The sequence below is a fragment of the Nyctereutes procyonoides genome, unplaced genomic scaffold (assembly GCF_905146905.1).
Source record: "Nyctereutes procyonoides isolate TBG_1078 unplaced genomic scaffold, NYPRO_anot_genome, whole genome shotgun sequence".
NCBI classification, from domain to species: domain Eukaryota; kingdom Metazoa; phylum Chordata; class Mammalia; order Carnivora; family Canidae; genus Nyctereutes; species Nyctereutes procyonoides.
In genome coordinates this window covers 9,711,767-9,736,082 of record NW_026575132.1, presented here as the reverse complement: position 1 = coordinate 9,736,082, position 24,316 = coordinate 9,711,767, and the positions used below count along the sequence as shown (strand labels likewise).

General features: G+C 41.2%; 1 protein-coding gene across 1 annotated transcript in view; it reads right to left on the bottom strand.

The window, feature by feature from the left end:
- The window catches only part of LOC129522687 (aldehyde oxidase-like), a 66,106-nt gene that overhangs the window by 30,471 nt on the left and 11,319 nt on the right, over positions 1–24,316 (bottom strand). Inside the window, 15 exon segments of the mRNA XM_055344981.1 lie at positions 3,611–3,704; positions 7,287–7,409; positions 10,621–10,738; positions 11,390–11,559; positions 14,542–14,634; positions 16,276–16,438; positions 17,346–17,420; positions 17,422–17,525; positions 17,527–17,544; positions 18,569–18,678; positions 20,083–20,179; positions 20,373–20,524; positions 21,664–21,756; positions 22,636–22,780; positions 23,592–23,672. Of these exon segments, the coding sequence (XP_055200956.1) occupies positions 3,611–3,704; positions 7,287–7,409; positions 10,621–10,738; positions 11,390–11,559; positions 14,542–14,634; positions 16,276–16,438; positions 17,346–17,420; positions 17,422–17,525; positions 17,527–17,544; positions 18,569–18,678; positions 20,083–20,179; positions 20,373–20,524; positions 21,664–21,756; positions 22,636–22,780; positions 23,592–23,672 (1,636 nt within the window).

The following is a 24,316-nucleotide window of genomic DNA, read 5'->3' as shown; positions in this document are numbered from 1 at the left end:
AAAAATTTAAAGTGTATCCAATAACAGTGATTTGCGGATGGTTTAAGGCAGATTCCCAGGGAAATCCTTTGTATTGGAGTCTGGGTTTCCTAGCTTATCCAAAATCTGAATAAAGAGAGAAATATAGAAAAATGAGATTATGTTTCATTTATAAAATATACAAATTAAAATGTCAAAAATCCAAATCTCAATTTTAATGCACGCTTTTATCAAAGATCACACATTGACACATTGAAAAATCCACTTGTCAGTGGGCTCACATTCATAGTGTACAATATTAGTGTTCCCACCTGTCTCTCAGAAATGCTAAAAACTATTAGAGCTGCTTCTGCTCACATCTGCAAAGCAAGCAAAGTTTTAGAACCCTGTTACCTTGCATGTCCACCCTGCAGCCCTCCCCGCACAGGGCCCTCCCTCTCTTCCTCTCAGGGTGTTGCTCTCAACTAATTTGATCAACTAATTTGATCAGCTAATCCCTGAGATAAAACATTATTCCACTATGCCTTTAGGAGTGATTCCTTCAGGCACATTTCCATTTTAATAAGAAGCCCTTAAAGACTGAAAAGCCATTAGGATATGAAGGAGTCTATCTGTATTATGCCCAGTAGGACAGGATGTGGGAAAGATAATCTCGGTTTCAGGGCTCTTAGATCTCTTGCAAATCCTGCTGCACAGATTGCCTTCTGTGCTCTCCAGTGGAAAGCCCATCCCAGCTAACGGAATTTTAAAGAGAAAAATGAGAAGTGGTATCATGTAGAGAGAGACATTCACCTAAGGTTTGGGAAATTAGATCAGTTTGATTCCTGCTCAGTCGCACGCCTCCCAGCCTCCGCTGGTTTACGAATGGGGGGTCTTAATGCCCTTCCAGCGCTCTGACCTCAGGGTTAGCAAGGGGCAAAATACATCTTCACAGGGGATAAAAATAAACAGTAATATCGCTCCCTTCTAGAACACAGTCTAAGACTTGATATAGTTAGTGCTCCACATATTTTTCTCTTTTAAATATTTGTTTTTCTTAGAGCACCTACTTTCCTAAAAGGCAGAAAAAGTGGCTATCACCTCCGGTTACTTCTCATTGAAATAAGTGGCCAAAACTCATCATTCACTTGACTATTGCATTTATTTTTTTTAAAGATTATTTATTTATTTATTCAGAGAGAGAGAGGGAGAGAGAGAGAGAGAGAGAGAGAGAGGCAGAGACACAGGCAGAAGGAGAAGCAGGCCCCACGCAGGGAGCCTGACGTGGGACTCGATCCAGGGTCTCCAAGATCACGCCCTAGGCTGCAGGCGGTGCTAAACCGCTGCGCTACCAGGGCTGCCCTTGACTATTGCATTGTAGGGAAAAAAAAATACCTCAAACTAGTGAGTCAAGAAGATGAAAACTTAAAAGTCGTATGAACATCCCTTTTAAACCATCCTGTATCACTTATACATTTATCGATGCGGCAAGGGCCAGTATACAAATTAAAATTCAAGAGACAGACTGAATGAATTACTTCACTGCATTAAATGAGTAAGATGTTAAGGGAAAGAACACCGATTGAATTCACACAAAAACACACATGGCAAGAAGAGAGGCAAGTGGAAGAACCTCTTTAAAAATGGATTATTTCCAAGATGCTCACGCCATCATCTCTTTATGCTAAATAAAAATGCTCCCTCCTCTTCTCCCAGAAAACAGACTCATCCATCCTTCAAGTGTTTGCCACATTTCACTAATCTGAAGAATCACCTGGAGCCCTGTGAAAACTTGTCAAGAGCATATTCCTGTGCTATCCTGATCCTCTAATTCCAGAATTCTAGAAAGGAAGGCACAGGAATCTCCAGGCAGGTCTCACAAATGTCTCATACTGGGAGACACCGGGAAACACCGGGTGTGCTAAATGAGCACCTGCCAGGGTGTTAGCTCAGCAGCAGACGGTAAAATACTGTCCAGAGAACAACAAGAACATCTAAGCCTAGTAGTAATTATCGCTCACCGTCATGGATCGCCAAGCTCTATGCCAAGCACACTTATGTTACCTCTTAGGATCTTCACAACAGATCTTTGAGATCAGGATTATTTTGTTCATATAATTTTAAAGCAAGGAGATGGCCCCTGGGAAGCTAATAAGACAGTGTGCCAAGGAATACTGGCAGGGTGATGGGGCGAGGTGTCTTTTCTACAGCTTCCAGGTGACATCATCCAGGGAGCCCATGACCACATTCAGGCTTAGTACAGCTGTGGAGTTAAGAAACATGTTGGGCTTTGACCTCAAGTGGTTGGACTGAATACACCTGACACAGCTCTGGCAATATGCTGAAGGACAGTATGTCTTAGGACCCTTTCTGAGCTTGGGATCAGAGTTGTCGTGGGGCTCCATCCCAGGACCCTGGGATCATGACCTGAGCTGGAGCCAGGCATTCAACTGACTGAGCCACCCAGGTGCCCCTGATGTTCTGATTTTGATAACTATTTAAGTAAGATAATAGTCTTGCCCTTGGGAAGTACACACTAGTATCTAGGGGTAAACAAGCTTGTAACTTACTCTCAAATGGCTCCAAAATAATGTGTGTGTGTGTGTGTGTGTGTGTATGTGTGTACAGAAAGAGAGAATGGTAAAGCAAGTGTAGTAAAGTGTTAATAATCGGGGAATCTCAATAGTTACTAGGAATTTCTTTAATGTTTCTGCAAGTTTTCTTAAAACTTAAAATCATTTCAAAATAAAAAGTTATAAAAATTTCATTGGAAAATTCAAATCAACCATATTCTAAGAGATAAATTTCATTTTAACTGAACATAAGGAAGGAAGTCTGGAAGGAAGGGAGGGAGAAGTCAGAGAGAAAGGATGGAAGAGAAAGAAACATGGGCTTTGGAAATCCGAAGAAGAGCTATCAATTCACTCAGCAGCTTTGTCACTTAGTAGCTGTTGTATGACTGTGTTCATGCTCCGTAAGCACTCTGAGCCTCATTTTCCCAATCTGCAGAGTGGTTATGAACAGGAAAAGAGACTACATCATGTAAAAACTTAGGCCATGATGGGGCAGGTGGTCAGTGCACAGTACAGGGGGCTGTGCCTCCCACTTTGCCTCCCTGCTCTGGTCTACACACACACACACACACACACACACACACACACACACATCTGTGAATGAAGTGCCTGGTCCAAAGGAGCAATATCCACCTAGGCTGATTTCTAGATGATTTCTTTCTTTCTTTTTAAAGATTATTTATTTATTTGCTCTGGTCTACACACACACACACACACACACACACACACACACACACACACATCTGTGAATGAAGTGCCTGGTCCAAAGGAGCAATATCCACCTAGGCTGATTTCTAGATGATTTCTTTCTTTCTTTTTAAAGATTATTTATTTATTCATTCATTCATGGAGACACAGAGAGAGACAGTGGCAGAGACACAGGCAGAGGGAGAAGCAAGCTCCTCACAGGAAGCCCGATGTGGGACTCGATCCTGGGACTAGGATCACACCCTGAGCCAAAGGCAGACGCTCAACCGCGGAGCCACCCAGACATCCCTCTAGATGATTTCTAAAAGGCAAAGGCTTAGAAGCCTTCCAGGGCTCCTTCCCCTCTCATTACTTTTTTCAGATAGCTCTACCTTCTAGAATTTGATCAACCATTTTAAATGCCTCATCAACATTTCCATATTCCAGTTTCTTTTCTGGTTTGAAGGAGTTATGCTGTATGGCTTCCTAGAAAGAACAGAAAATTGAGGCTCTGTGGGCGAGGGACCCAGCTCTCTGGCAGCAGCCACTGGCACTGGGGCAGCATCTGAGTGGAGGAAGTATCTCCCTGGCTCCGGAGTCCCATGCACTTTCATCCAGCACAATCCCAGTGACCTGAGCTAAGAACCAGCCTTCAGAGAGACTCCTCACAGAGTAAATACAAATGTGCCTGTTGAGTCAAAAGAGGGTATGCTCAGGAAAAAACCCAGCATGTAAGGTGGTCCCGGAGTGGAACTAGTATTTTCCAGGAAGACTGTACTATGCATTCCACAACCCATTTTATGCAGCCAAGGCCACATGGCACCTGGGTTTAGAGCTTGGACTGTAGACCCAGTCAGAATTGTGTCCAGTCTCTCCATTTACTACCGTTTGACTGTGGGCTTATTATTTCTCTCTGAGCCCCATCTGTAAAATGGAGATACAGTTGTGCACATTGCTCCAATAAAATTGTGGTGCAGATAAAATGAAATGAGACATATAAAGAGCTTACATGGCATATAATAAATGCTCAGTAAATGCTGGCCAAAGACATTCTAGTGATAAGGATCATGGTAGGCCTGCCTGCCAGCTCCACACTCCTCTTTTGGGAGGTTGAGCACAGCATTTGCACAGGGCAGTGGGGCACCTGGGACTCCAGCCCCAGAACTGAGATTCTATTACAAGCCCAGTCTATGTACCACAAATCCACTTACACACTGGATCCTACTGCTTCCCCTGGGTGCCCAGCGAAGGGAGACAGTGGTAGGTACACATAATCAAGGATGTAGCTACAATAATGTAGGCTGGTTTTCTTAGCTATTCTAGGAATTTATTTTGCCATAATCCCTGCATCCACTGGCAAATGTGACGTACCAGCTCCTGCCAACATTATCTACCACAGGTTATTGTCCATCCGTGAAATTCCAGCCTGCTGACAGGAATTATTCTAACTCTCGTTCCCTCTGGCCACTAGTAGATGTTTAGACCTATCAGAACACCTTACAGGGCTGATGGATTGTGATCCTGCCATTTCCTCCATTCAAACAGTGGGTTCATTTGTTTTTACCACTGTGGGACTCAGCTTCCTTGATAGAGGGTTTGTTGATTGCTTCTATTACTGACCAGCTATGTGACTAGCTGTGTGACCTGTCTTCTTGTTTCCTTATCAGAATGAAGACAATAGCAGGTTTTCCTCACGGGGTTGTCGTGAGCATTTAGTGAGTTAGTGTATAAAACCTGCTTTGACCTGTGGCGAACTCTGTATAGGTGTTGGCTATGGTCATATCGTTGATCATGATGACTGACAGGACTTTCTGGTCGGGAGCATATTTTTCTCACCATGGTCATCAACTTGATCCCTTGAGCCAAGAGTTTTGATAGAGTTTCCCCATTCAAACTACGAAGCACTCTAAAAAGCATCAGCTTAGTTAAACATCAGTGTTAGTGACAGCGATACATTTATTTTTATCTTATTTAGATTGATAACACAGTTTCTTCTTACGATGAATTTATATGCCTTTCATAGTAATCTAAGATTCATCTATTCCAGGTTGAAAACAGAAGTTACACCTTATAAATTTTCCCTCTTTACTTGCTACTTGTTTTTTGAGTAACTTTGAGACAACTTCCCAAATATTTCTTGGTCAAAAAAGTGATTGAAGAACTGTAATGTGTATGGAGTTGGGTGTCTTTCCCCCTAAAAATTTTGGTTAAATCCACTCCCTTCTTAGTAGATTGACCTTGGAGAGCTTGAACTCTGATAAAAATGTGAGGCAGCTCTTCCCCACATGTCAAAGTTTGGTGTTCGATGCTGGTATTCACTGGCAAACAACTGGGGATCTGCCAGTTGGAGGGACGGAGGGCAAGGAAAGAGTGGCATCTGTTTGCTTGTTTGGAATTTTATTTGGCTAGAAGGTGGGGGCAGGGAAGGGAAGATATTTAGCCACCAGTACTGGGCAAAGGATTATAAATAACATTTTGATGAAGTATCATGTAAATAATTTCTTATGAAGAAGCAACTACGAAATCATTTCTTATTTAGAAGTAACTCTAAAACAAAATGTTGGGGAACATTTTGTGTATAAGGTAGGCAAGCACGGTAGTCAACATCTGACTAAGAAGGGATGAGAATATTTGAATCTGAAACTGGCCAGGAAAATTTGGGAAGCTTTATCACTCCTTGACTCCAACTTAACTTCTAAATGTTTGTCATCTTGACATACTTTTATTTTAATTTTAAAATACTGAGGACACTGTCCAGAAACAAATGCTACATTCCTAGGAATAAAACAGCATGATGGGAAATACACCCTAGGCCAAGTTCTCCTAGAGACACTAATCTTAGCCAAGTCAGTTTCTCATTCCCTGCCACAGGGCATGCTAGTCACCTAGAGGACAACAGATTCATTTCGTTGTGAAGATAATGTATTCCCAGAGTCCACAGCGCCTGTCTGCTGAATCTAATCTATTCATGCTGCTTTCCCAACTTGCATGCTTTCATTATTTAGTAAATCATAAGAGCCAATGCAATAGATGCAGAGCACCCTGTCATTTCATGGTTTCGTACAATCTTTGTAGATCTCTTAACTCCTTTCTAAAAAACATGATAGAAAATGCAATACTCCAATTTGTTTAAGTTGCCAAAATACCTACAGGCATCATAAGATCTATTCTTCATACTCATTTAAGATACGCACTGGAGAATCTAAAAATGCTATCTCCAATACTGGCTTCACAGAGCATCTTGCTGGTTCCTGCACACACCCGAGAGAGTCAGGGTGAAGGTGAATTCAGGCCTGCAAGGTGTGCCAACTGTCCTGGACATCACTGGTTGCCAGTGCAGCATTCCTCTCACCTGTCCCCTTCAGTGATCAGATTTCTGTTTACATCTCCATCGCTACCCCACTCAGTTCCACCCCCCTGCAGCCCATACACTTCAAAAAAATCTAACCCCCAGCAGTAACCAACAGGTCCTCCATTCCCCTGGCCAATCATTCATTCAGAGATGGACGTGACCTAATTGGCCTGATAAACCTGGATCTCAGGACTCGTGCTTACAATGCTGGGACAATGGTCTCTCTCTTGCTCCCTGAACATGGACGAGAAGCTCCTGGCTGCCATTCCGTGACTACAGGGCAGAAGGCCTGGACTGTGGGCAGCAGAGAGCAGAGGCACAAAATCAGGTTCTTTGCTAACACTGATAAAGTCTGAGGCCAACAAAGCCCCTATGTTTTTTTTATTTATTTATTTATTTATTTATTTATTTATTTATTTATTTATTTATTTATTATAGTCAGAGAGAGAGAGAGAGAGAGAGAGGCAGAGACACAGGCAGAGGGAGAAGCAGGCTCCATGTACCGGGAGCCCGACGTGGGATTCGATCCCGGGTCTCCAGGATCGTGCCCTGGGCCAAAGGCAGGCGCTAAACAGCTGCGCCACCCAGGGATCCCAAGCCCCTATGTTTTAGACACCAGTTTGAGTCAAATTTTCTTTCCTGTTACTGTAGCCAAAGCATTTTAACTGTTACACCATCGAAATGTGTTCTCCTGGCGCTACCCTTGAACTCATTACCTCAATGGTCAGGATCAGTGGCTTCAAATCTTGGTAGATAATCTTCATTTGTTTGACTGCTTGCTTTGTCTGAACCTCAGAATCTGCAATCACGGCACAGAAGAGCTGACCCGCACAGAATACCTACAACACAAAAAGACTTTTGTCCTCAGGGAGCACAGGCACCAGGTCCTCTCATTCATTTTCCTCCTCCCTCCTAGCACAGAGCGAGACACAGAGTAAACAACCCCCTTTGCACATGCAGTGCAGCTGATAACAAGGACCCTGGTAAGAAAGTGCATTTGTCAGAGTTGGCCCGGTGACCTCGGTGCTGGAGGAGGTCACTGACAAGATGTGATCACTGGTTGACTCTTGAGTTTGACCCAGGCAAATGCAGGTTCCTCACTCCTTCCCTATCCTTAGAAGGTACAGTTTCCACACTAGGAGCTGTTTTAAGGATGGAGCCTTGAGAGAGTAATGTGTGGTACAGATCATCTGGATGGCTCACATGACTGAACCCAGTGAAGGCCCTTTACATACCAATGAAGGTAGATGGGTGCAGACGTCAACTAGCCCTGTGGCTGCCCAAGACAGGCCTCATAAGTTCCCTTTCTTTTTTTTTTTTTTTTAAGTTTTTATTTACTTATTCATGAGAGACACAGACAGAGAGAGGCAGAGACACAGGCAGAGGGAGAAGCAGGCTCCATGCAGGGAGCCCGGGATCCGGGTCTCCAGGATCAGGCCCTGGGCCGAAGGCAGCACTAACCCACTGAGCCACCCAGGCTTCCCCACAAGTTCCCTTTCTTATTAAAACTACTACCTACCAAGCCAGAGTGGTCTGCCTCTTTCAGTAGTTTCTTTTTGCCCTGTGTGTACAGGGACCAATGAGAACCAACACCCAGGCACAAGGGGAATTCAGGTCTTTGTGCTGCATCACTAGCAAAAGTGGCTGAAAAAGGGCAAGAGTGACTGTCATACGGCAGATTCAGGCTCAGGCCAACCCACTGGGGCTGTGGAGGGGCGGAGGGCCAGCTGGTCTGGGAGAGCCAGGCACATGGCTCAACCTGTGGCTGCCACCATGATCAAGGCCATCCTGAGAGGCAGCATCTGGAGACGGAGTACCAGAGGGTGATAGCCCACCTCCTCAGAGACAAGGGAGGGAGAAAATGAAAACACAACACTGCTGGTGAGCAAATCTCTGCCCCAAACCATGGTGGAGCACAGGCTTTTCACAAAGAGACTGAGTTTAGACTCGCCAAGACATAAGCAAGCACAGAGCATCCCCTTCATCGTTTCACCTCCAGGTGAGGTAGTTGGCCTAAAAGAGTTCACACAGGATAAGGGCAGAAAATTGATGGGAGAAAAGAATATAAGGCTCCAGAAAGGTAAAATAAGACCAGAAGAATTCACCATGATTGCTCAGTTCTGTCTCACCTTATACCATGATCACAATTCAGATTTAATCACTCATTTTAAAATCGATTTAAACTACTAAATCTTTTCTACAATGAGCACATAGTGGCTTTGTTGTCAGAAAAAATGATAGTAAAAAGTTAAATCTAGACATATTCCACACACACAAAAGTGTATTTGTTGAGTGTGATTTGGGGGGCGGGTAACAATGGGGAGATAAATGAAGAATGGCAAAATGTCGACAGTTGTTGAAACTGAGTGATGGGCCTTTGGGGATTCATTGTATTATTCTCTATTTTTATATATGTTTAAAGTTTCTACAATGAAAATAATTTTTAAAGGCATAACTTAAAAAAGGAGTTCTGCACAGAGGCCTGGTTCTGCCCCTGTGACCCGGCACGCAGACCTGCCCTTGTGATGCTCATAATCAACATGTGCACACCTCCCAGAGGAAGTACCATTGTGCAGCTCAGAATGGTTTTGCTTGTCTAATTAACATTTTGCAAAGGCCGTAATTCTCAATGTCTTCTGCTAGTCCCACACAGGCCTGCCTTGGGAGAGTTTCAATCTCCACTTCACACTCAGTCATCAAACTTGCATTTTTATCAACTAAATCAGCTAGCAAGAGCCAGATGTAGGGACTCCGTCAAATGATAAAACTGTTTTCGGTAAACACTGAACTGAGAAGTGTGAGTTAGGCAGAAAACCTGCTGGATGCTGCCCTTGTTGCATTTCCTGGGAACCTAAGATACAATAGCCAAATCATTTTGAATCACCCAAAACCTTCAAATGGCAACAGTGCTATCATTGTTCCTCTGTCCTGCTACATGGGAAGCAGTGTGTGGAATATACAGATGAATCAGACATGGGGCTTGACTCAAGGACTTTTACTAGGGAGGAGAAATACATAAGACAAAGGAGTAACTAAGTAAGCTTAGTACGTTGCAGGAAGGGCATTAAAGGTCCACTTCACCTTCTCCTCTGGACCTTCAGCTCTGTGAGGGTAAGGGCCAATTGGGTCTTGCTCAGCTATGGTGGTCAGCCACGTTGGATGCTCACTTAAAAATGCCTGTTGAATACATCGTAGTATAAACGAATGAGTCAGACTGAGTTCAGAGAGGGAGACAGAATTCTTGTATCAAGGCATAAAAATGAGGCACCTGGGTGACTCAGTCGGCTAAGCATCCAACTCTTGATTTTGGGTCAGGTCATGACTCAGGGTCATGAGATCAAGCCCTGAGTCTAGCTCCACACTGTGTATGGAGTCTGCTTAAGATTTCTCTCTTTTCTCTATCTCTCTGCTCCTCCCACCCTGTGCATGTGCTCCCTCTTTTCCTCTCTCTCAAAAAAAAAAAAAAAAAAGGATATGGAAAGGCTTCATGGTGGAGATACTACTTGAACTTGGACTTGGACACTGAGCCTAGGGCAATGGTGAGGGATTCTTAGGGGAAAGGTTAACAAATAAAAGTTATCATTATTCTCTCTTCATTTACCTTTCATACATGCTAGCAGCACACTGTCTTACTACCAGAAAATAGGAAAACACCAAGTATCTTTTATAGTACTGGACAACTTCATTTCTTGTATGGAAAATGAATATATTTGAATTCATTCACCATTAGAATATGGTGTATCAAAGAATTATTGGAATTCTTTATGATGTGCCAAATTTGATGCCATCTTTATTTTTTTTTAATTTTATTTATTTATGATAGTCACAGAGAGAGAGGCGCAGAGACACAGGCAGAGGGAGAAGCAGGCTCCATGCACCGGGAGCCCGACGTGGGATTCGATCCCAGGTCTCCAGGATCGCGCCCTCGGCCAAAGGCAGGCGCCAAACCGCTGCGCCACCCGGGGATCCCTTGATGCCATCTTTAAAAAAAATATGTAAGGCCATTAACTGAGGAAATTATTTTTGAAACAGAAAGCAAAAATACAGTACTTCCTCTGTCACCAGAAGTTTCTCCTTCTGGCATAAGGAGTTTACACCATGAAGATGTTCCTCAGTCACAACATCCACCACTCCAGGCAGGCTGAGAGCTTCTGACAGATCAATAGACCTAGAGGAGAATACACAGAGCAGGTCCTCAGAGAAGCCCTCTTGCCTGAAGACCATGGAGAACATGTTTAATTGGAGAATAAGATATTTGAGTGTTAAGATACATCCAGTGACTGGCTGGCTGCTCTAATAGTTCTCTGCCAGACAACTGGGAAAAAATTCCTGGGATAATGAAGCTATTACTTGAAATGAGTGAATTTGACCCTTGAGCAATGCAAGGGTTAGGGGTACTGATCCCCGACACAGTTGAAAATCTGCATATAGCCTTTTCACCTCTAAAACGTAACTACTAATAGCCTACTATTGATCAGAAGCCTTATTAATAGCATCAACAGTGAATGAACACGTATTTTACGTGTCGTATATTTTTACAAGAAAATAAATGGAGAAAAGAAAATGTTTTTCATACTACTGACATTTAAAAAATCCACATATAAATGGACCTGCACAGTTGAAACCCATGTTGTTCAAGGGTCAACTGTATATGGAGGGAAAAATTGTAGTAAATCCTACATTTTGATCTAATATCCCTCCCAAGCTACATTGGATATTGCCAACAAATAGCCTGTCCTCTTTGTACCATTACTTATCACTAATGTGATTTGGATGAAAAGGCAATCATTAACATCTAATTAGCAACTTTATCACTTACACAATCTTAGCATGAGCTCCCGAACTTGTTACAAAAGTCAAGAAGAGTTCCCGGTCCACTGTAGGCATGTCATCACAGTAGATGGCTTCCCCCGTGGCATGCTTAATACCAGACAGATGCATGATAGCATGGCCAATTGTATCTTGAGGAAGCTGCTTTGAGTCTGCACTCTGTTTAACCAATAACAGATCATTATTGGTTAACAGATCATTTTTATAATACTATGCACTTCTCCCATAAGAGAGTAGCTATATAATTTACATCCAAACCAGAACACTTTTAAACTGAAAATATTCACTGTTAATAATAACCCTAGGACAAAAGCCTATTTCAATAATACAGTAGGCAAACTGGGAGGTATGGTTATGACATCATTCTTTTTCCCCCCACCTTTACTGAATATAGAACATAAATATCTCTAATACAAATCCCATTTATGTAAGCAAATGAATATAAATATTTCTTCTTAAAAATGTGAGATGATACCCTCTTGTTAACACTCACATATTTCTTCAATTTTAAAGATTGTATTTATTCATTTGAGAGACAGAGAGATCATGAGCAGGAAGGACAGGAGAGGGAGGAGCAGACTCTCTGTTGAGCAGAGAGCTTAATTCAGTGCTCAATTCCAGGACACTGAGATCATGACCTGAGCCAAAGGCAGATGCTTAATTCTGAGCCACCCAGGACCCCATATTTCTTTCAATTTAATTATCAAAATTATTTTACTGTTGTATCTAAGCAATGGCATATATAATGTTTTTCAGAAGAGCATTCTGACATTGTGACTATGTTTTACAAAATATCGAGGGCATGCTGTCAACAAGAAGAACCCTATTTTTTTTTCTATTCCAAGCAAGAAGTTAAGAAATAATGGGTAAAACTCGTAACTTAGACAATCCTGATAAAGAATGAAGACAAAGGGACCTGCATTTTGAGGAATGAGTTACTAATGCTACTCTTTCTTAAAGACCCATGGAATAAAATGTCTTGCTATGGTCTCTAAATACCTTTAATAAGCTTCATTGACCAAAGTGGACATTAAGAAACATAATGTCTTCCCCATTATTTCAAATATGAGAGAGTTGTTAGCTTTCCTAGTAGGTTGGTTATTGGGAGAAGAACTGGATGCATGAAGAAAGAGGAATTAAGGGATAGGACAGAGGCCAGGCTCAGAGTTCAGCATGAAGGCTCTGGCTGCTAAGGAGGCGGTGGTGGGAGTGTGGGTGGTGGAAATTCCAGGATAAAGATAACTGAAATACACACTACTTCTCCAATGCCTTCCGCTGCTTATAGGACTTGAGAAGAGTGGTCCTGGCTCATTGTCAACCTACTTGAAGGACTCAATAAATAAACCTTTGGCTTGAGATAGATCAGAGGCTGTCTAGGCAGGAGGCAGGCCTACATCAATAAGGCAAAGGAGAGTGGCACATGAAATCTGAAAACATGTTCAGCATTTTAGCTGAAGATGCAACACTTTTTTTTTGGGGGGGGGCGTCAGTTGGGTGAATCTACTATTAAAAGAGGCTGTACTTGACTTGACACCTTCTGCTTGTTATGTGGCTGAAGGTACAATGGAGGAATGAATTTGTCTCTTCAAATGGGTGATCTCTTGAAGCTATGGCAAAATGCTTTCAAAGCAAATGAACTGATTTGGGGAAAAATGTTTGTCAGATTTTTCCTGTGCTGAAGATGCTCTGGCAATGCAGATATGTGTGTGTGTGTGTGTGTGTGTGTGTGTGTGTGTGTAAAACCACAGGAAAACAAAAAGAAAACTCATCTGTGTGGGAGATAAACTGCTTCCAAAAGTCAGCCTTGCAATCTATAACAACAAGCTTCCTTTTATGATTACCAATCGTGTGAAGATTATCACTTTCCTTTGGATGATCTGAATGCCTATTGATTTGTTGTTGTTGTTGTTCCTTTCTGAGGTTTCTTCCATTGTCAAGGTAACACTAGGGTATCTATAAGCAAAGGGCGGCAGCTTCCATGTTTTGTAGAACACCAGGAAAGACGGAAGCTTTTCAAAACTTTTAATATCATCATTTTCAATGGAGTTTGGTGTCCTTGAATTTTTGAACACACTGAACCTAAACCCTCAAGAGATATATACCAACTGCAACATTCATTATGATGTACTGTCAGCTTTTACAACTAAATCCAACAATAGACTCAATGAACTGATGCTTTAAAAAGCCTCATCACATTCTGGACTTAAAACTCTCAAGGTAAAGTTTCTTGACAATAATTTCAAGGAAAAACACATCAATCTTATCCAGTTTACCAACAGGATGACTTCAGGTCATATTGCTATGATGCTGTAGTAGAAAATTCCATTTGAAAGTCATGAGGAATTCTGTTCTAATAGTCAGCTTTCATTAGGAGAGTTTTTAATAGCTCTTAGAACTTAGGGGGATCCCTGGGTGGCGCAGCGGTTTAGCGCCTGCCTTTGGCCCAGGGCACAATCCTGGAGACCCGGGATCAAATCCCACGTCGGGCTCCCTGCATGGAGCCTGCTTCTCCCTCTGCCTGTGTCTCTGCCTCTCTCTCTATCTGTGTGTGACTATCATGAATAAATAAATAAAATCTTTTTTTTAAAAAAAAGAACTTAGAGTCAACTCTAAATGTAACTCACAGAAAAGATACCTGGAGAATAGAGACTGGAGAAGCAGACACTTTTCTTTATTAAAAAAAAAAAAAAAGTAAATCAGTAGCTCTTTTAAAAAACCATTACTGCATTTTCACCAACTTCCAAGGGCTGTGTTTTCTGCTCCTCTATAAATAAAATCAAAGCAGCCCCCTGGCCCTGACACAGAATGTGACTTTGGTTGTGCTCCAACTTCTGCAATGCCAAGGGCAGAAGTGTGTGGTAAGCTAGCCAGCTCATTCCTGTCAGTGGCACAAGGCCACAGAGCAAAACACATGAACTTCAAGATCAAAACAGACATTTTTAAAAAACTGCCATTGCTAGTTTTATTTTTAGTCATAATTTTTCATTGAGTTTGAAATTTTAATTAACACCAAAAAATGCAGAGTTCACCAGAAGGGGAGCTTATAAAGCTTGAGAATCACTGTGAGATAAGTGGAGTGTCCAGGTGAAGAAGCTATAGGCCAGGCTCTCTGAATTAAAAAAAAAAAAAAAAGCCACTAACCTGGTACTTTAATATGCTGCAGTGATGTCTGGAATGAAGATCTTCTAAAGCACTCTCATACTTGTCTGTAAGGCTAGGATAGTGAACAGGATCCTGAAAAGTAGAACCATTGTAGATATCTAAAATAGGCCAGAATGGTCTTGGAAGGGAGGCTACCATGATTCTTAACAAGCAGCTCTCCTTGGAAGTCTAACACTTAGTAAGTACTTGATCTGTGCAGAACCTTGGAGGTAGAAACAGCTCCCTGACCTCTAGGACACATGCTCTAGAAGGTCCATACATACTACTCTACGTTATGAAGAACCAAGTAAATATAGATCATGGACTTCCAACATCTTTCTGCTTATGATTCTCTCATATACTTTCCTAAATGGTTTGAGGACTTACAAACCAAAAATATAGGAAGATAGGGGAGAGGTAAATAACATGAAAGGAAGAGAATACTCAAGCTGGGGAAAAAGTGAGAGCCAAAGCACACCATTGCAAATGAATGTGAAACTGTGTTGCACCACCTGGCCAAAGGGGGAGGAAGGAAAATGCAGAGGGCTCTATCCTTGCTACAACCCGACAGGAGGAAAATTCCTGCGTCCCTAGAAGGAACACTTCTTGGAACTGAGAGAAATGGATCACTGAGTCTTTAAATAAGACTTTAAACAGCACACCTAATGGTTATGTTTTATAATTAAAAAAATTTAATGTAAAATTAAAGCCAACAAAGGCTACTATTTTTAATAGTAGAGAAATATTGACTAGAGGAGGTTAAATAGAAGACATAAGACTGCAAGGTAGAAGCTTTAAGTGATATCACTTGATTCACCCAAGAAATTGTAATAATTGCTATTAATTGGGATAATCCACATTGGGTTTATTTTTTTCCTCTTTTGATTGCCTGGTGAGAGTATGTCGCTTACACATTGTCCATTTTCCATTTTCAGAAATTGTATATAACCCTCTGGTTCTTAGTATAATGTATACTGAAAATCCATGTATAATGAAAAAAATACACTCAGAAGCAATATTAAGAGAAAACTTTGTGACTCTTATTAAAGTGATCATACTAAGTTCTCTATCACATGAAGAATGTTCTTGGCTTCTAGTCTAATTTGGTCAGCTGGTTATAGCATGGGATGCTTCAAGGTCCCTTTGGGTCTAGAAAATTTATTCAGAGAAATCTTTCTAGTTGTGCCTTCCCTAGCAAACAATCTTGTAACTATTTTTTACAAGGGAGACCTGGGTTATCACTACTATCACTAAGACAGCTACAAGGCAGTCTTCCCATGTTCCTCTGAGCCCTCTTCCTGTGATGACCCACTTCATAATAACCTTGTGGAATGGCTGCCATCATCATCTTACAGGTGAGAGAAATGAAGTTGAATCCAGAGAAGAAAGTCAAATGCAGGATGGTGACCCTCCACAAGTGGAAGAGATGTTCTACTGAGGAAAATATGTTCAAACAAGCTTTCTGCATACCACCCAAACAACAGTCAGAAACAGTAACTGAGTAGTGTTAAATGGAATCCTGCACAACTCTGTGCTCTATTTGCGAATCTTCTCCAAGTGTACAGGCCATCAGTAGCCAGCCTGGAGGATTCCCAGTAAGCCCAAGTGTCTTTAATTTGGGTTGTCTCCCTCTATTCTATAGCTCTTTGGCATAGTGGAGGTTGTTGCCTCCACTTTGGGTATCACCATAGCCCTCAGTTCTGGGAAAGCCAATACATGGTCAGTTCCATTGACCATCCTCTTCAACATCTGTGACACTTCTAGGTAGAATTTGAAGAGGAAGCTGATGATGAGAGTTCTCTTGAACTCCACCTTCCCACCCAGAGCTAAGCCTGGAAGGGTAACTTAATCCAGAACCAGCCTGCAAGCTGCATCCAGCATCTCTTCGTTCCAAGGCCTATGGGAATCAAAGAGAAGACTCCTAGCCAACAAGGCTCATTACCTCATGGACTCAGCTTGGGTATGAGACAAATAATGATAGTATAATGCAGGAAATAAGAGTGTAAGCTCCACAGTTGGGCAACCCACATTTAAATCACAGTCCCAGGACCATCACTTCCTCATCAGTAAAAGGAGAAAAAGAGTAGAACTCTCCACCTGGAATGGTCATAAGAAAGAGATGATGACCTGTGTTAAGTCCTTAGCCCAGTGGTAACCAACCCCTATATCAGAGGAGCATTTACTGCATGCCTGGTCCTGTTTTAAGAACTTTATATGCATTCACTCATTTAATCTTATGAGGTAGGGATGATTATTGCCCTTTGACAGATAAGGAAAGGCACTAGAAAGTAAAGTAGGCTGACTGAGATCACATAGTTAATCGGGTTTGACTGAGTTCATACTTTAACCACCATTTCTCTACTTACTTTTGAAATGGTAACTGATACCTAGCAAATGCTCCAGAAATATAGGCTATTAGTATTATCTACAAAGATAAGTCATGTAAGCAAATGACTTTAGCAATTTATTATAAAACAAACCCCCCTAGTCTATTTTTTACCATGGTAAAGTATTCTCTCATGGTAGAGAATGCATATTTTCTTATTTTGCTTACTGTGTCTACTGTACTATTACGAGATGGGTTCCCTCTTTCCTTCTCCCTCTCCCTGCCCCCTCTTCTCTTTTATACACACACAGACTATATGATGCCCACTTCAGGATTCATCATAATCAAGATACATGGAAATAATAATGAAATCTTACTGGAATTCCATGCCATTAAATAGAAAGCTAGTAAGCATTTTTGTTCTTGTAATGGTATGTTATCACAAAAGGAGTTTCTCCATTACTTGGAGTCTAGGGACATGATACCATATCTTCTGATGAGTTTCTGGCAGGAATTCTTTGCACAGACAGTGGTTGGACCAACATCTCTGTGAGATGGATAAGTGTCTGATGATATCACCCCCTTCTCCAAAAAAGACTCTCATTCCTGAATTGACTATTGCAAGTGCATTCTGTTGCTGCTGGGCTTGTCGGAAGGAAGGCTGACACAAATTCCCACTGAAAACGAAAATTAAGTGGCACTTGTAGAAAAATAAGGAGTGACAACTATGCACTAAACAGTTTATGTATGCTGCCTCACAGGACCTTGTCACACTTTCTGTTATGGGCTGAACCTTACCCCCCTCCCCTCCCCAATGGATGTGTTAAAGTCCTAACTCCTAGTACTCAGAATGTGACTTTGAAGATACAACCTTTAAAGAGGTATTTACATTAAAATGACGTGATTAGGGTGAGCTCTAATCTAACATTGTGGTGTTCTTCTAAGAGTTAATTTGGACATAAACAGAGGGAAAGCCACGTGAGGACACAGGGAGAAGATGGTCATCTACAAGCCAACGAGAGAAGCCTCTGAAGACAAGCCTTGCCGACATCTTGATACCAGTCTTCTAGCCTTCCAAATTGTGAGAAAATAGAGTTCTATTGTTTAAGCCACTCAGCTTATGTTTTTTTTATGATGGTAGCCCTAGCAAACTACTATACCCTTCAAGGCAGGCTTGATTATTCTCATATTACAAATAAGGAGTCTGAGCCTCAGAGTGATTCCGTAGTTAGTTCAGGTCACAGATCTTGAAACCAGGATCCAGTCTTGAGTCTGAGTTCACTTTGAGTCCAAAGTCCTTCTATCCCCTAAGTTCTATTGAAAATGTATTTTTTTTGACTCTTTAAAACCCCAAGATATAGGTATAGCATATTTTCAAGTCTTCTTTAAGAAAAAGCCTTAAGGGAGAAAGAATTTATAAAAATCTATAGGGAAGTAATTTTAGAGTTGGGATGGAGAGAGACAAGGGGAGACAGAGAGACAGAGAGGGAATGGTAGAGACAAAGGTCTCTCAATTCTAGGAATGGTTGGGGAGTGCATAGCACAAGTAAAAGGTAACTACTAACAAGTACTGTAATCTCCCCTGCAAATAGTCAGCACCTGTCCTTAACTCACTATATGTTGGAATTAATTTCCTGTACAGGAATTAACAATTTCCTGTAAACTCACAGGAAAACCAGGAGACTGAAAGGACATTCTCACCTTCCTCGAGTAGGGTATGTTCACTGAGATCAAGATCTCTTCGGGCTTCAGATCTGTGTTGGGACACCTTCTGAGAAATTCCCCATTTAAAGGAACCTGTTGTTTCCCTTCTGTGGAAAGAAATGACACTTCCCCGGGAATCTGTTCTGTTAAAAAAACTTTGGAAATAATTCTACCAAACACCTGATGAAATTGGTTGTTTGGGAAAAGAAGTGTTCTTTCTATGCTTAGCAAATTGCCCCCCCTACAATGACATCTTGTAGTATTTCTTACAGACTAGGTCCCACTTGTGGTGCTGTTTGCTTCTTTGCTTGTTTATAAATAAAAATATCTAGCAGAGTGGCCCAGTAGTCACATGAACAGTCCTCTTCACAATTATGAGCACAATTCATTTTGAGCTTTGTAAGGAGGCAGTAGATATCAGACCCTTCTTGATAATCTGATCAAGTCACTCAACAAATATGTATTGTTTATAACCACGAACCCTAGTAGGTTCAGTAATGAATAAAAAAATGCCTTAAATAAATTTATACTAGTAAGGTGCTGCCTTATTTTTTTTGTGTCTTTTTCCAGCACCTGAAGAATTTCTGTTCTTTAATCAATGTACTGGGGGGTGGAACCACGTAAAGCTATAATGTAATATGACTTTAGGAAGAAAGTTAAGAAGCTTTTGATGTTTACATTCATATCACAAAATATGTTTCTCATCATATGATTGTTTTAAAGGGATGTTACTTAAATACACAACTCTGAATACTAACCTTCCTCCTAAAGGTAATTTTGTGGTTCAGATGATATGAAGAGTAGGTATTTAACAACATAGGTAGGCAGGTAATAGAAGGCTAATCCATATTTTTAAATGAAAATAAAAACACTTGACGGGGATGAGCACTGGGTGTTATTCTGTATGTTGACAAACTGAACACCAATAAAAAATAAATTTATTAAAAAAAAGAAAATAAAAACAGATTTATAGGGGACCAATGAGCAATAATTATTAACCAAGTTGGAAAAAGAAACATATTAAAAGCCCTTGTTTTTGTTTCAAAAACAAAACTCATAAATACAGAATGGAGTCCAGCCATTTTCAACAAAAAAAGATCTGTAGGCTTCCATCAAAAATTAAGTATGAGCACACAATATGACAAGGTTGCCACAACCCCCCTGTACCACCTGGAGAAAGTCTTCAATATGGGGGCTCACTCGGTAGTTTTTAACAGCCTATAGTTCTCTCTACTACTCAGGTCACATAAGGACACTAACCAATACAAGTATGGTCAACTAGGGTGACCAGAATGGGAAAATAGCTAGCACAAGGCCTCAAAAAGAAAGTGACGAAGACATTGGAAGTGTATGGAATTAGGAACAGATTGATCAAACTTCCAGCATCCACGAGGGTGCGAAGAATTATTAATATTACAAAGAACAGTCATTTTCAAAACTGGACCTCCTGCCTCCCCAGAGAAAAAAATGGATAAGAGGAGCAGGTTTAGTAATTTCCAAGGGGTTGTCACTTATTTTTGATAGCAAGTTGAGGGTACAGTTGCCCATGGCCAGGAGGGGATTCAGATCTGAATCTAGGTGCCTGCTCACGATATGGCCCCCTAAAGACTATTTAAAATAATGAGTTCTATTTTCAATATCTGTTATGTAATTATAAAGACACAAGTGAGAGTTAAGGATTAAGCAAGGCTTTGGAGAATCATTATTTTTTGTCTGTTACAAAAGAATTAAAGTATCATGATTTGTCAGAGATAGTCACTCCAGACACACATGCCAGAGTTTATCATCATCAAATACATACAGCCATGTTCCTGATCTGAGATCCACCCAGAGTTCCCAAATGCTTCAAGAGAGCTTGGTACATCTGTGTCTTCTCCTCTGGGGAGTTCTGGATTGTTTCACCCAAGATATCCTTCACCTGAGTCAGGCTTAGGCCAGCACCTAAGGCCAGCCCTGAAGTGAAATAATTTATAAATAAATGCAGTGTGATTAGTGATGAGTTGGAAATGTCATTAGGCCAAAGTTATAGACATGGGATCTTTTTCCTGGATATCGCTGCCCTGCTTAGAGATGGTAGTGGTGGTGGTGGCGGTGGTGGTGATGGAGAAGATGGAGGTGATGAAGGTGGTAGTGGTGGTCATGGTGGTGTTGTTAATGGAGGTGATGATAGTGATGGTTGTGATGGAGTGGAAGTGGTGGTAGTAATGGAGGTAGTGTGTTAATGGAAGTAATGGCTGTGATGGAGGTAGTAATGAAGGTGGTTGTGGTGATGGAGGTAATGGTGGTAGTGTTGTTAATGGAGGCGATGGTGGTGATGGTTGTGATGGTGGTGGTAGTTGTGATAGAGGTGGTGGTGGTGGTGATGAAAGTTGTGATGGTGATGGAGGTGGTGGTGGTAGTGATGGAGGTCCTGTGTGAATGGAGGTGATGGTTGTGATGAGGTGGTGGTGATGGTGATGTAGGTGGAGGTGGTGGTGGTGGTGATAAAGGTGATGTAGGCCAAATTTTTTTTACTATGCTGAATGCTTCCCAGAATCTCCTTGAATCTTAAGAAATCTTTGAGACAATAGCCCTATTTAACTGATGAAGAAATTGAGATTCAGAGTTTGACTAAGTTCTCATAGCCAATATGCGAAAGTCAAGAATTAGACTCTAGAGCTAGACTCCACACCCACATTTATATTACCTCTCATCATTGTCATTAAATCAATTTCCTTTGTGGAAACAGATGGGCCAGTCTGAAAGCTGCTTAATACATAAACCTGCTTTCCTTACTACTGTGCTTCTAGAGAGCAAAGATTGTGTTCTATTCTTTATCTTCTATCCAGCACTTAGCATAATACTCTTCACTGAATAGTTGTTACATTTCTCTGATATGGCAGGCAGAAAGTTTTTTTCAGTAGACTGACTATTCAGACGATGAGTATTCCATGTTCTTCCCTGGGTCTCCTCCAGAATGTTATCATTTTTATAAGGAGAAAATCTCTGTATATTGTAATTTGGAATAATTTTTTTCCTGCTTGCCTGCTGGACAAAGGACATAAATTGATTAATGAATTTGAACTAAGAAAACAGGGATCATAAGAACTCACCATTATGTGAACAGTTCACAAAATTCAGTTCTTTAATTCTATCAGGAGAAATTATAACTGGGTGAAAGATGCCCTTAAATTTCACTTCAGGCCCTAAAAGATTAGAAAAAAATAAATGTTGAAGTTGTGATTAAAAGTGATTATCTCTGGGCACCTGGGTGGCTCAGTCAGTTAAGTGTCTGACTCTTGGTTTTGGTTCAGGTCATGATCCTGAGTCATGAGATTGAGCCCTGTGTGGGGACTCTGTGCTGGGTGTGGAGTCTGCTTACGATTCTCTCTCTGTCTCTCTGTACCCCTCCTCCCCCCTCACACACACACACTCTCTCTCTCTAAAAAAAAAGTAATTATTTTTAAATACACAAAAATTACATATCTTTCTATTGATCTGTTCATTGCCAAATCACCCGGAAACCAGCCAGATGGACTTTCACTGAACTCGGAGGACTCTTTGAACTCGTCAGCTGTAAGTCTTGGCTGACTATTACGAGACAACTTATGGCACACTCAAAATTCTCTTTGGGAGGACTCTGAGAGACTCTTCAAAGAAGTAGGCAAACTGAGTTCACAAAACAGACACAATAGAAAAACCCTGTAACTGTGGTGTAAGAAAACCATTTTATATCTATCCGGATACCACCAAAAGAGGAAACAAAGAGCAACTTCAAATATGAGCCTGAGATCAATCTCCACATGGAAAGAAAGGACAGCTGTCACTGGAACTGTTACTTCTGAGTTGTTATGAAGCAGATCTCCTGGGTGCAACTCTATGCACTGCACTGATGGCAGGCAATCGGAATTTACTTATGTAATGGAAGTTGTGAAAGTCTCTTGAGCAATCTGAGGAAGTCGAGTCTGAATGATTAAAAGTCTTTTTTCAGACTGTTTTTCCAGAGAACATGCATAGATGAGGTTCTTTCCTCCAAAGTCCTTTTCCTCAATTCCCTCATAAGAGGTCCCTGGGGCTCTACATACCTACAGAGGTGTTTCCCATGACAACAGGGGCCTGAGGATAGTTGAATTTAGCTTCTAGAAGCTCCTTCAGGGTCACTGGAGAAATCCATGTCATTCTATCACCACTAAAAATCTTAGTCCTTTGTGGTTGTTTCTCAGCCATTATCTGTCAAAAAAGCAAGAGGGACTCAAGATCATCTCATGACAACACTTTCACCTGTTTCTACCCCATTTTGGTAGGAACAGAGAAAGGAAATGGAGATCTTTTTAAAAAATAAAATAAAAGTGACCTAAGAGTAAAGCTTTACTAAGGAATCAGAGTTCAGATTAAACATATAAAAATATTCTATTCCTTCTGGAGACCATTCCTATATATCTACTTTGGTGCTTTTATATCTCAAAGGAATTCATTTCAATGTTTCAGAATATTAAAAAAAATTTTCAGAATATTGTAATATGCTTAATTTTGTAAACTCATTCTGTGGAAGGATAAACTTCAACAAAGATGGAAGTTGGAAACATGTCTACATTTATAAATGTTGTGATGTTATTTCATGACATTTTCTTATAGATACAATCTGCTGCTTTTAGCAGTCAACTATCCCCTCATGATGGCTCTACCCTCATTCACCCATCTCTCTCTTAGTCTCACACTCTTTTTTTAAAAAAAGATTTTATTTATTTATTCAAGAGAGAGATAGAGAGAGAGAAAGGCAGAGGGAGAAGCAGGCTCCATGCAGGGGGCCCAATGTGGGACTTGATCCCGGGTCTCTAGAATCAGGCCCTGGGCTGAAAGGCAGCGCTAAACCACTGAGTCACCCAGGCTGCCCTAGTCTCATACTCTTTACACCTTGGATTAACCATGGCAGATGGATGTTACCAATTTCTCAATCAACTTCTGAGAAGATCCATAAGCAAATACCCTTCCTAAGCATTTCAGCATGAATTCCTTTAGAATGAGCTCAAATTCACCTTACCATTAGCTCTGGAGGAAAAACCGATTCTTGAGTTGGATCCAATGGCAGAAACTCCTCTTCTGAGAAGAGCTTTGGACTTGTCTTTAAAAAAAAAAAGTAACAGGAGTTATTGTCATCAGGTAACTCTGACTACCTTAAATCCTTTGTGGAGGGACGCCTGGGTGGCTCAGTGGTTGTGTGGCTGCCTTCAGCTCAGGGTGTGATCCTGGTCCTGAGATCGAGTCCCACATCGGGCTCCCTGCAAGGAGCCCACTTCTCCCTCTGTCTATGTCTCTGCCTCTCTCTGTGTGTCTCTCATGAATAAATAAATAAAATCTTAAAAAAAGATCCTTTGTGGAATGAGGTCAAAAGAAGAAAGACATACAGAGACAGACAAAAAGCCAACTGGCCAGCCACAATCTCTGTGTTCTAAGTCGAGGGCTCTAATACAGACCTAGTTTCTAGCAACTCAGTGCAGATGCCACTGGTCCCCCAAAACTCAACTTCTTGCACATTCTCTTTGCAGTCTGGGAAAGCAGAGGAGGCAAGCAACAGCTGAGACAAAAATTTTTCCCCAAATTGCCACCTATCACTTCTTCCTCTGCCAGTTCTTCCATTTCCCTAACATCTTCACTTTGCTTCTAGTAGCCCTGGAAAAAAGACTTGAAAAAGCTTTTTTTTTTTTTTTTCAAACCAAACTAAACTAAACTAAGAGACATTAAAGTATCAACGTGTTTCTTCTTATT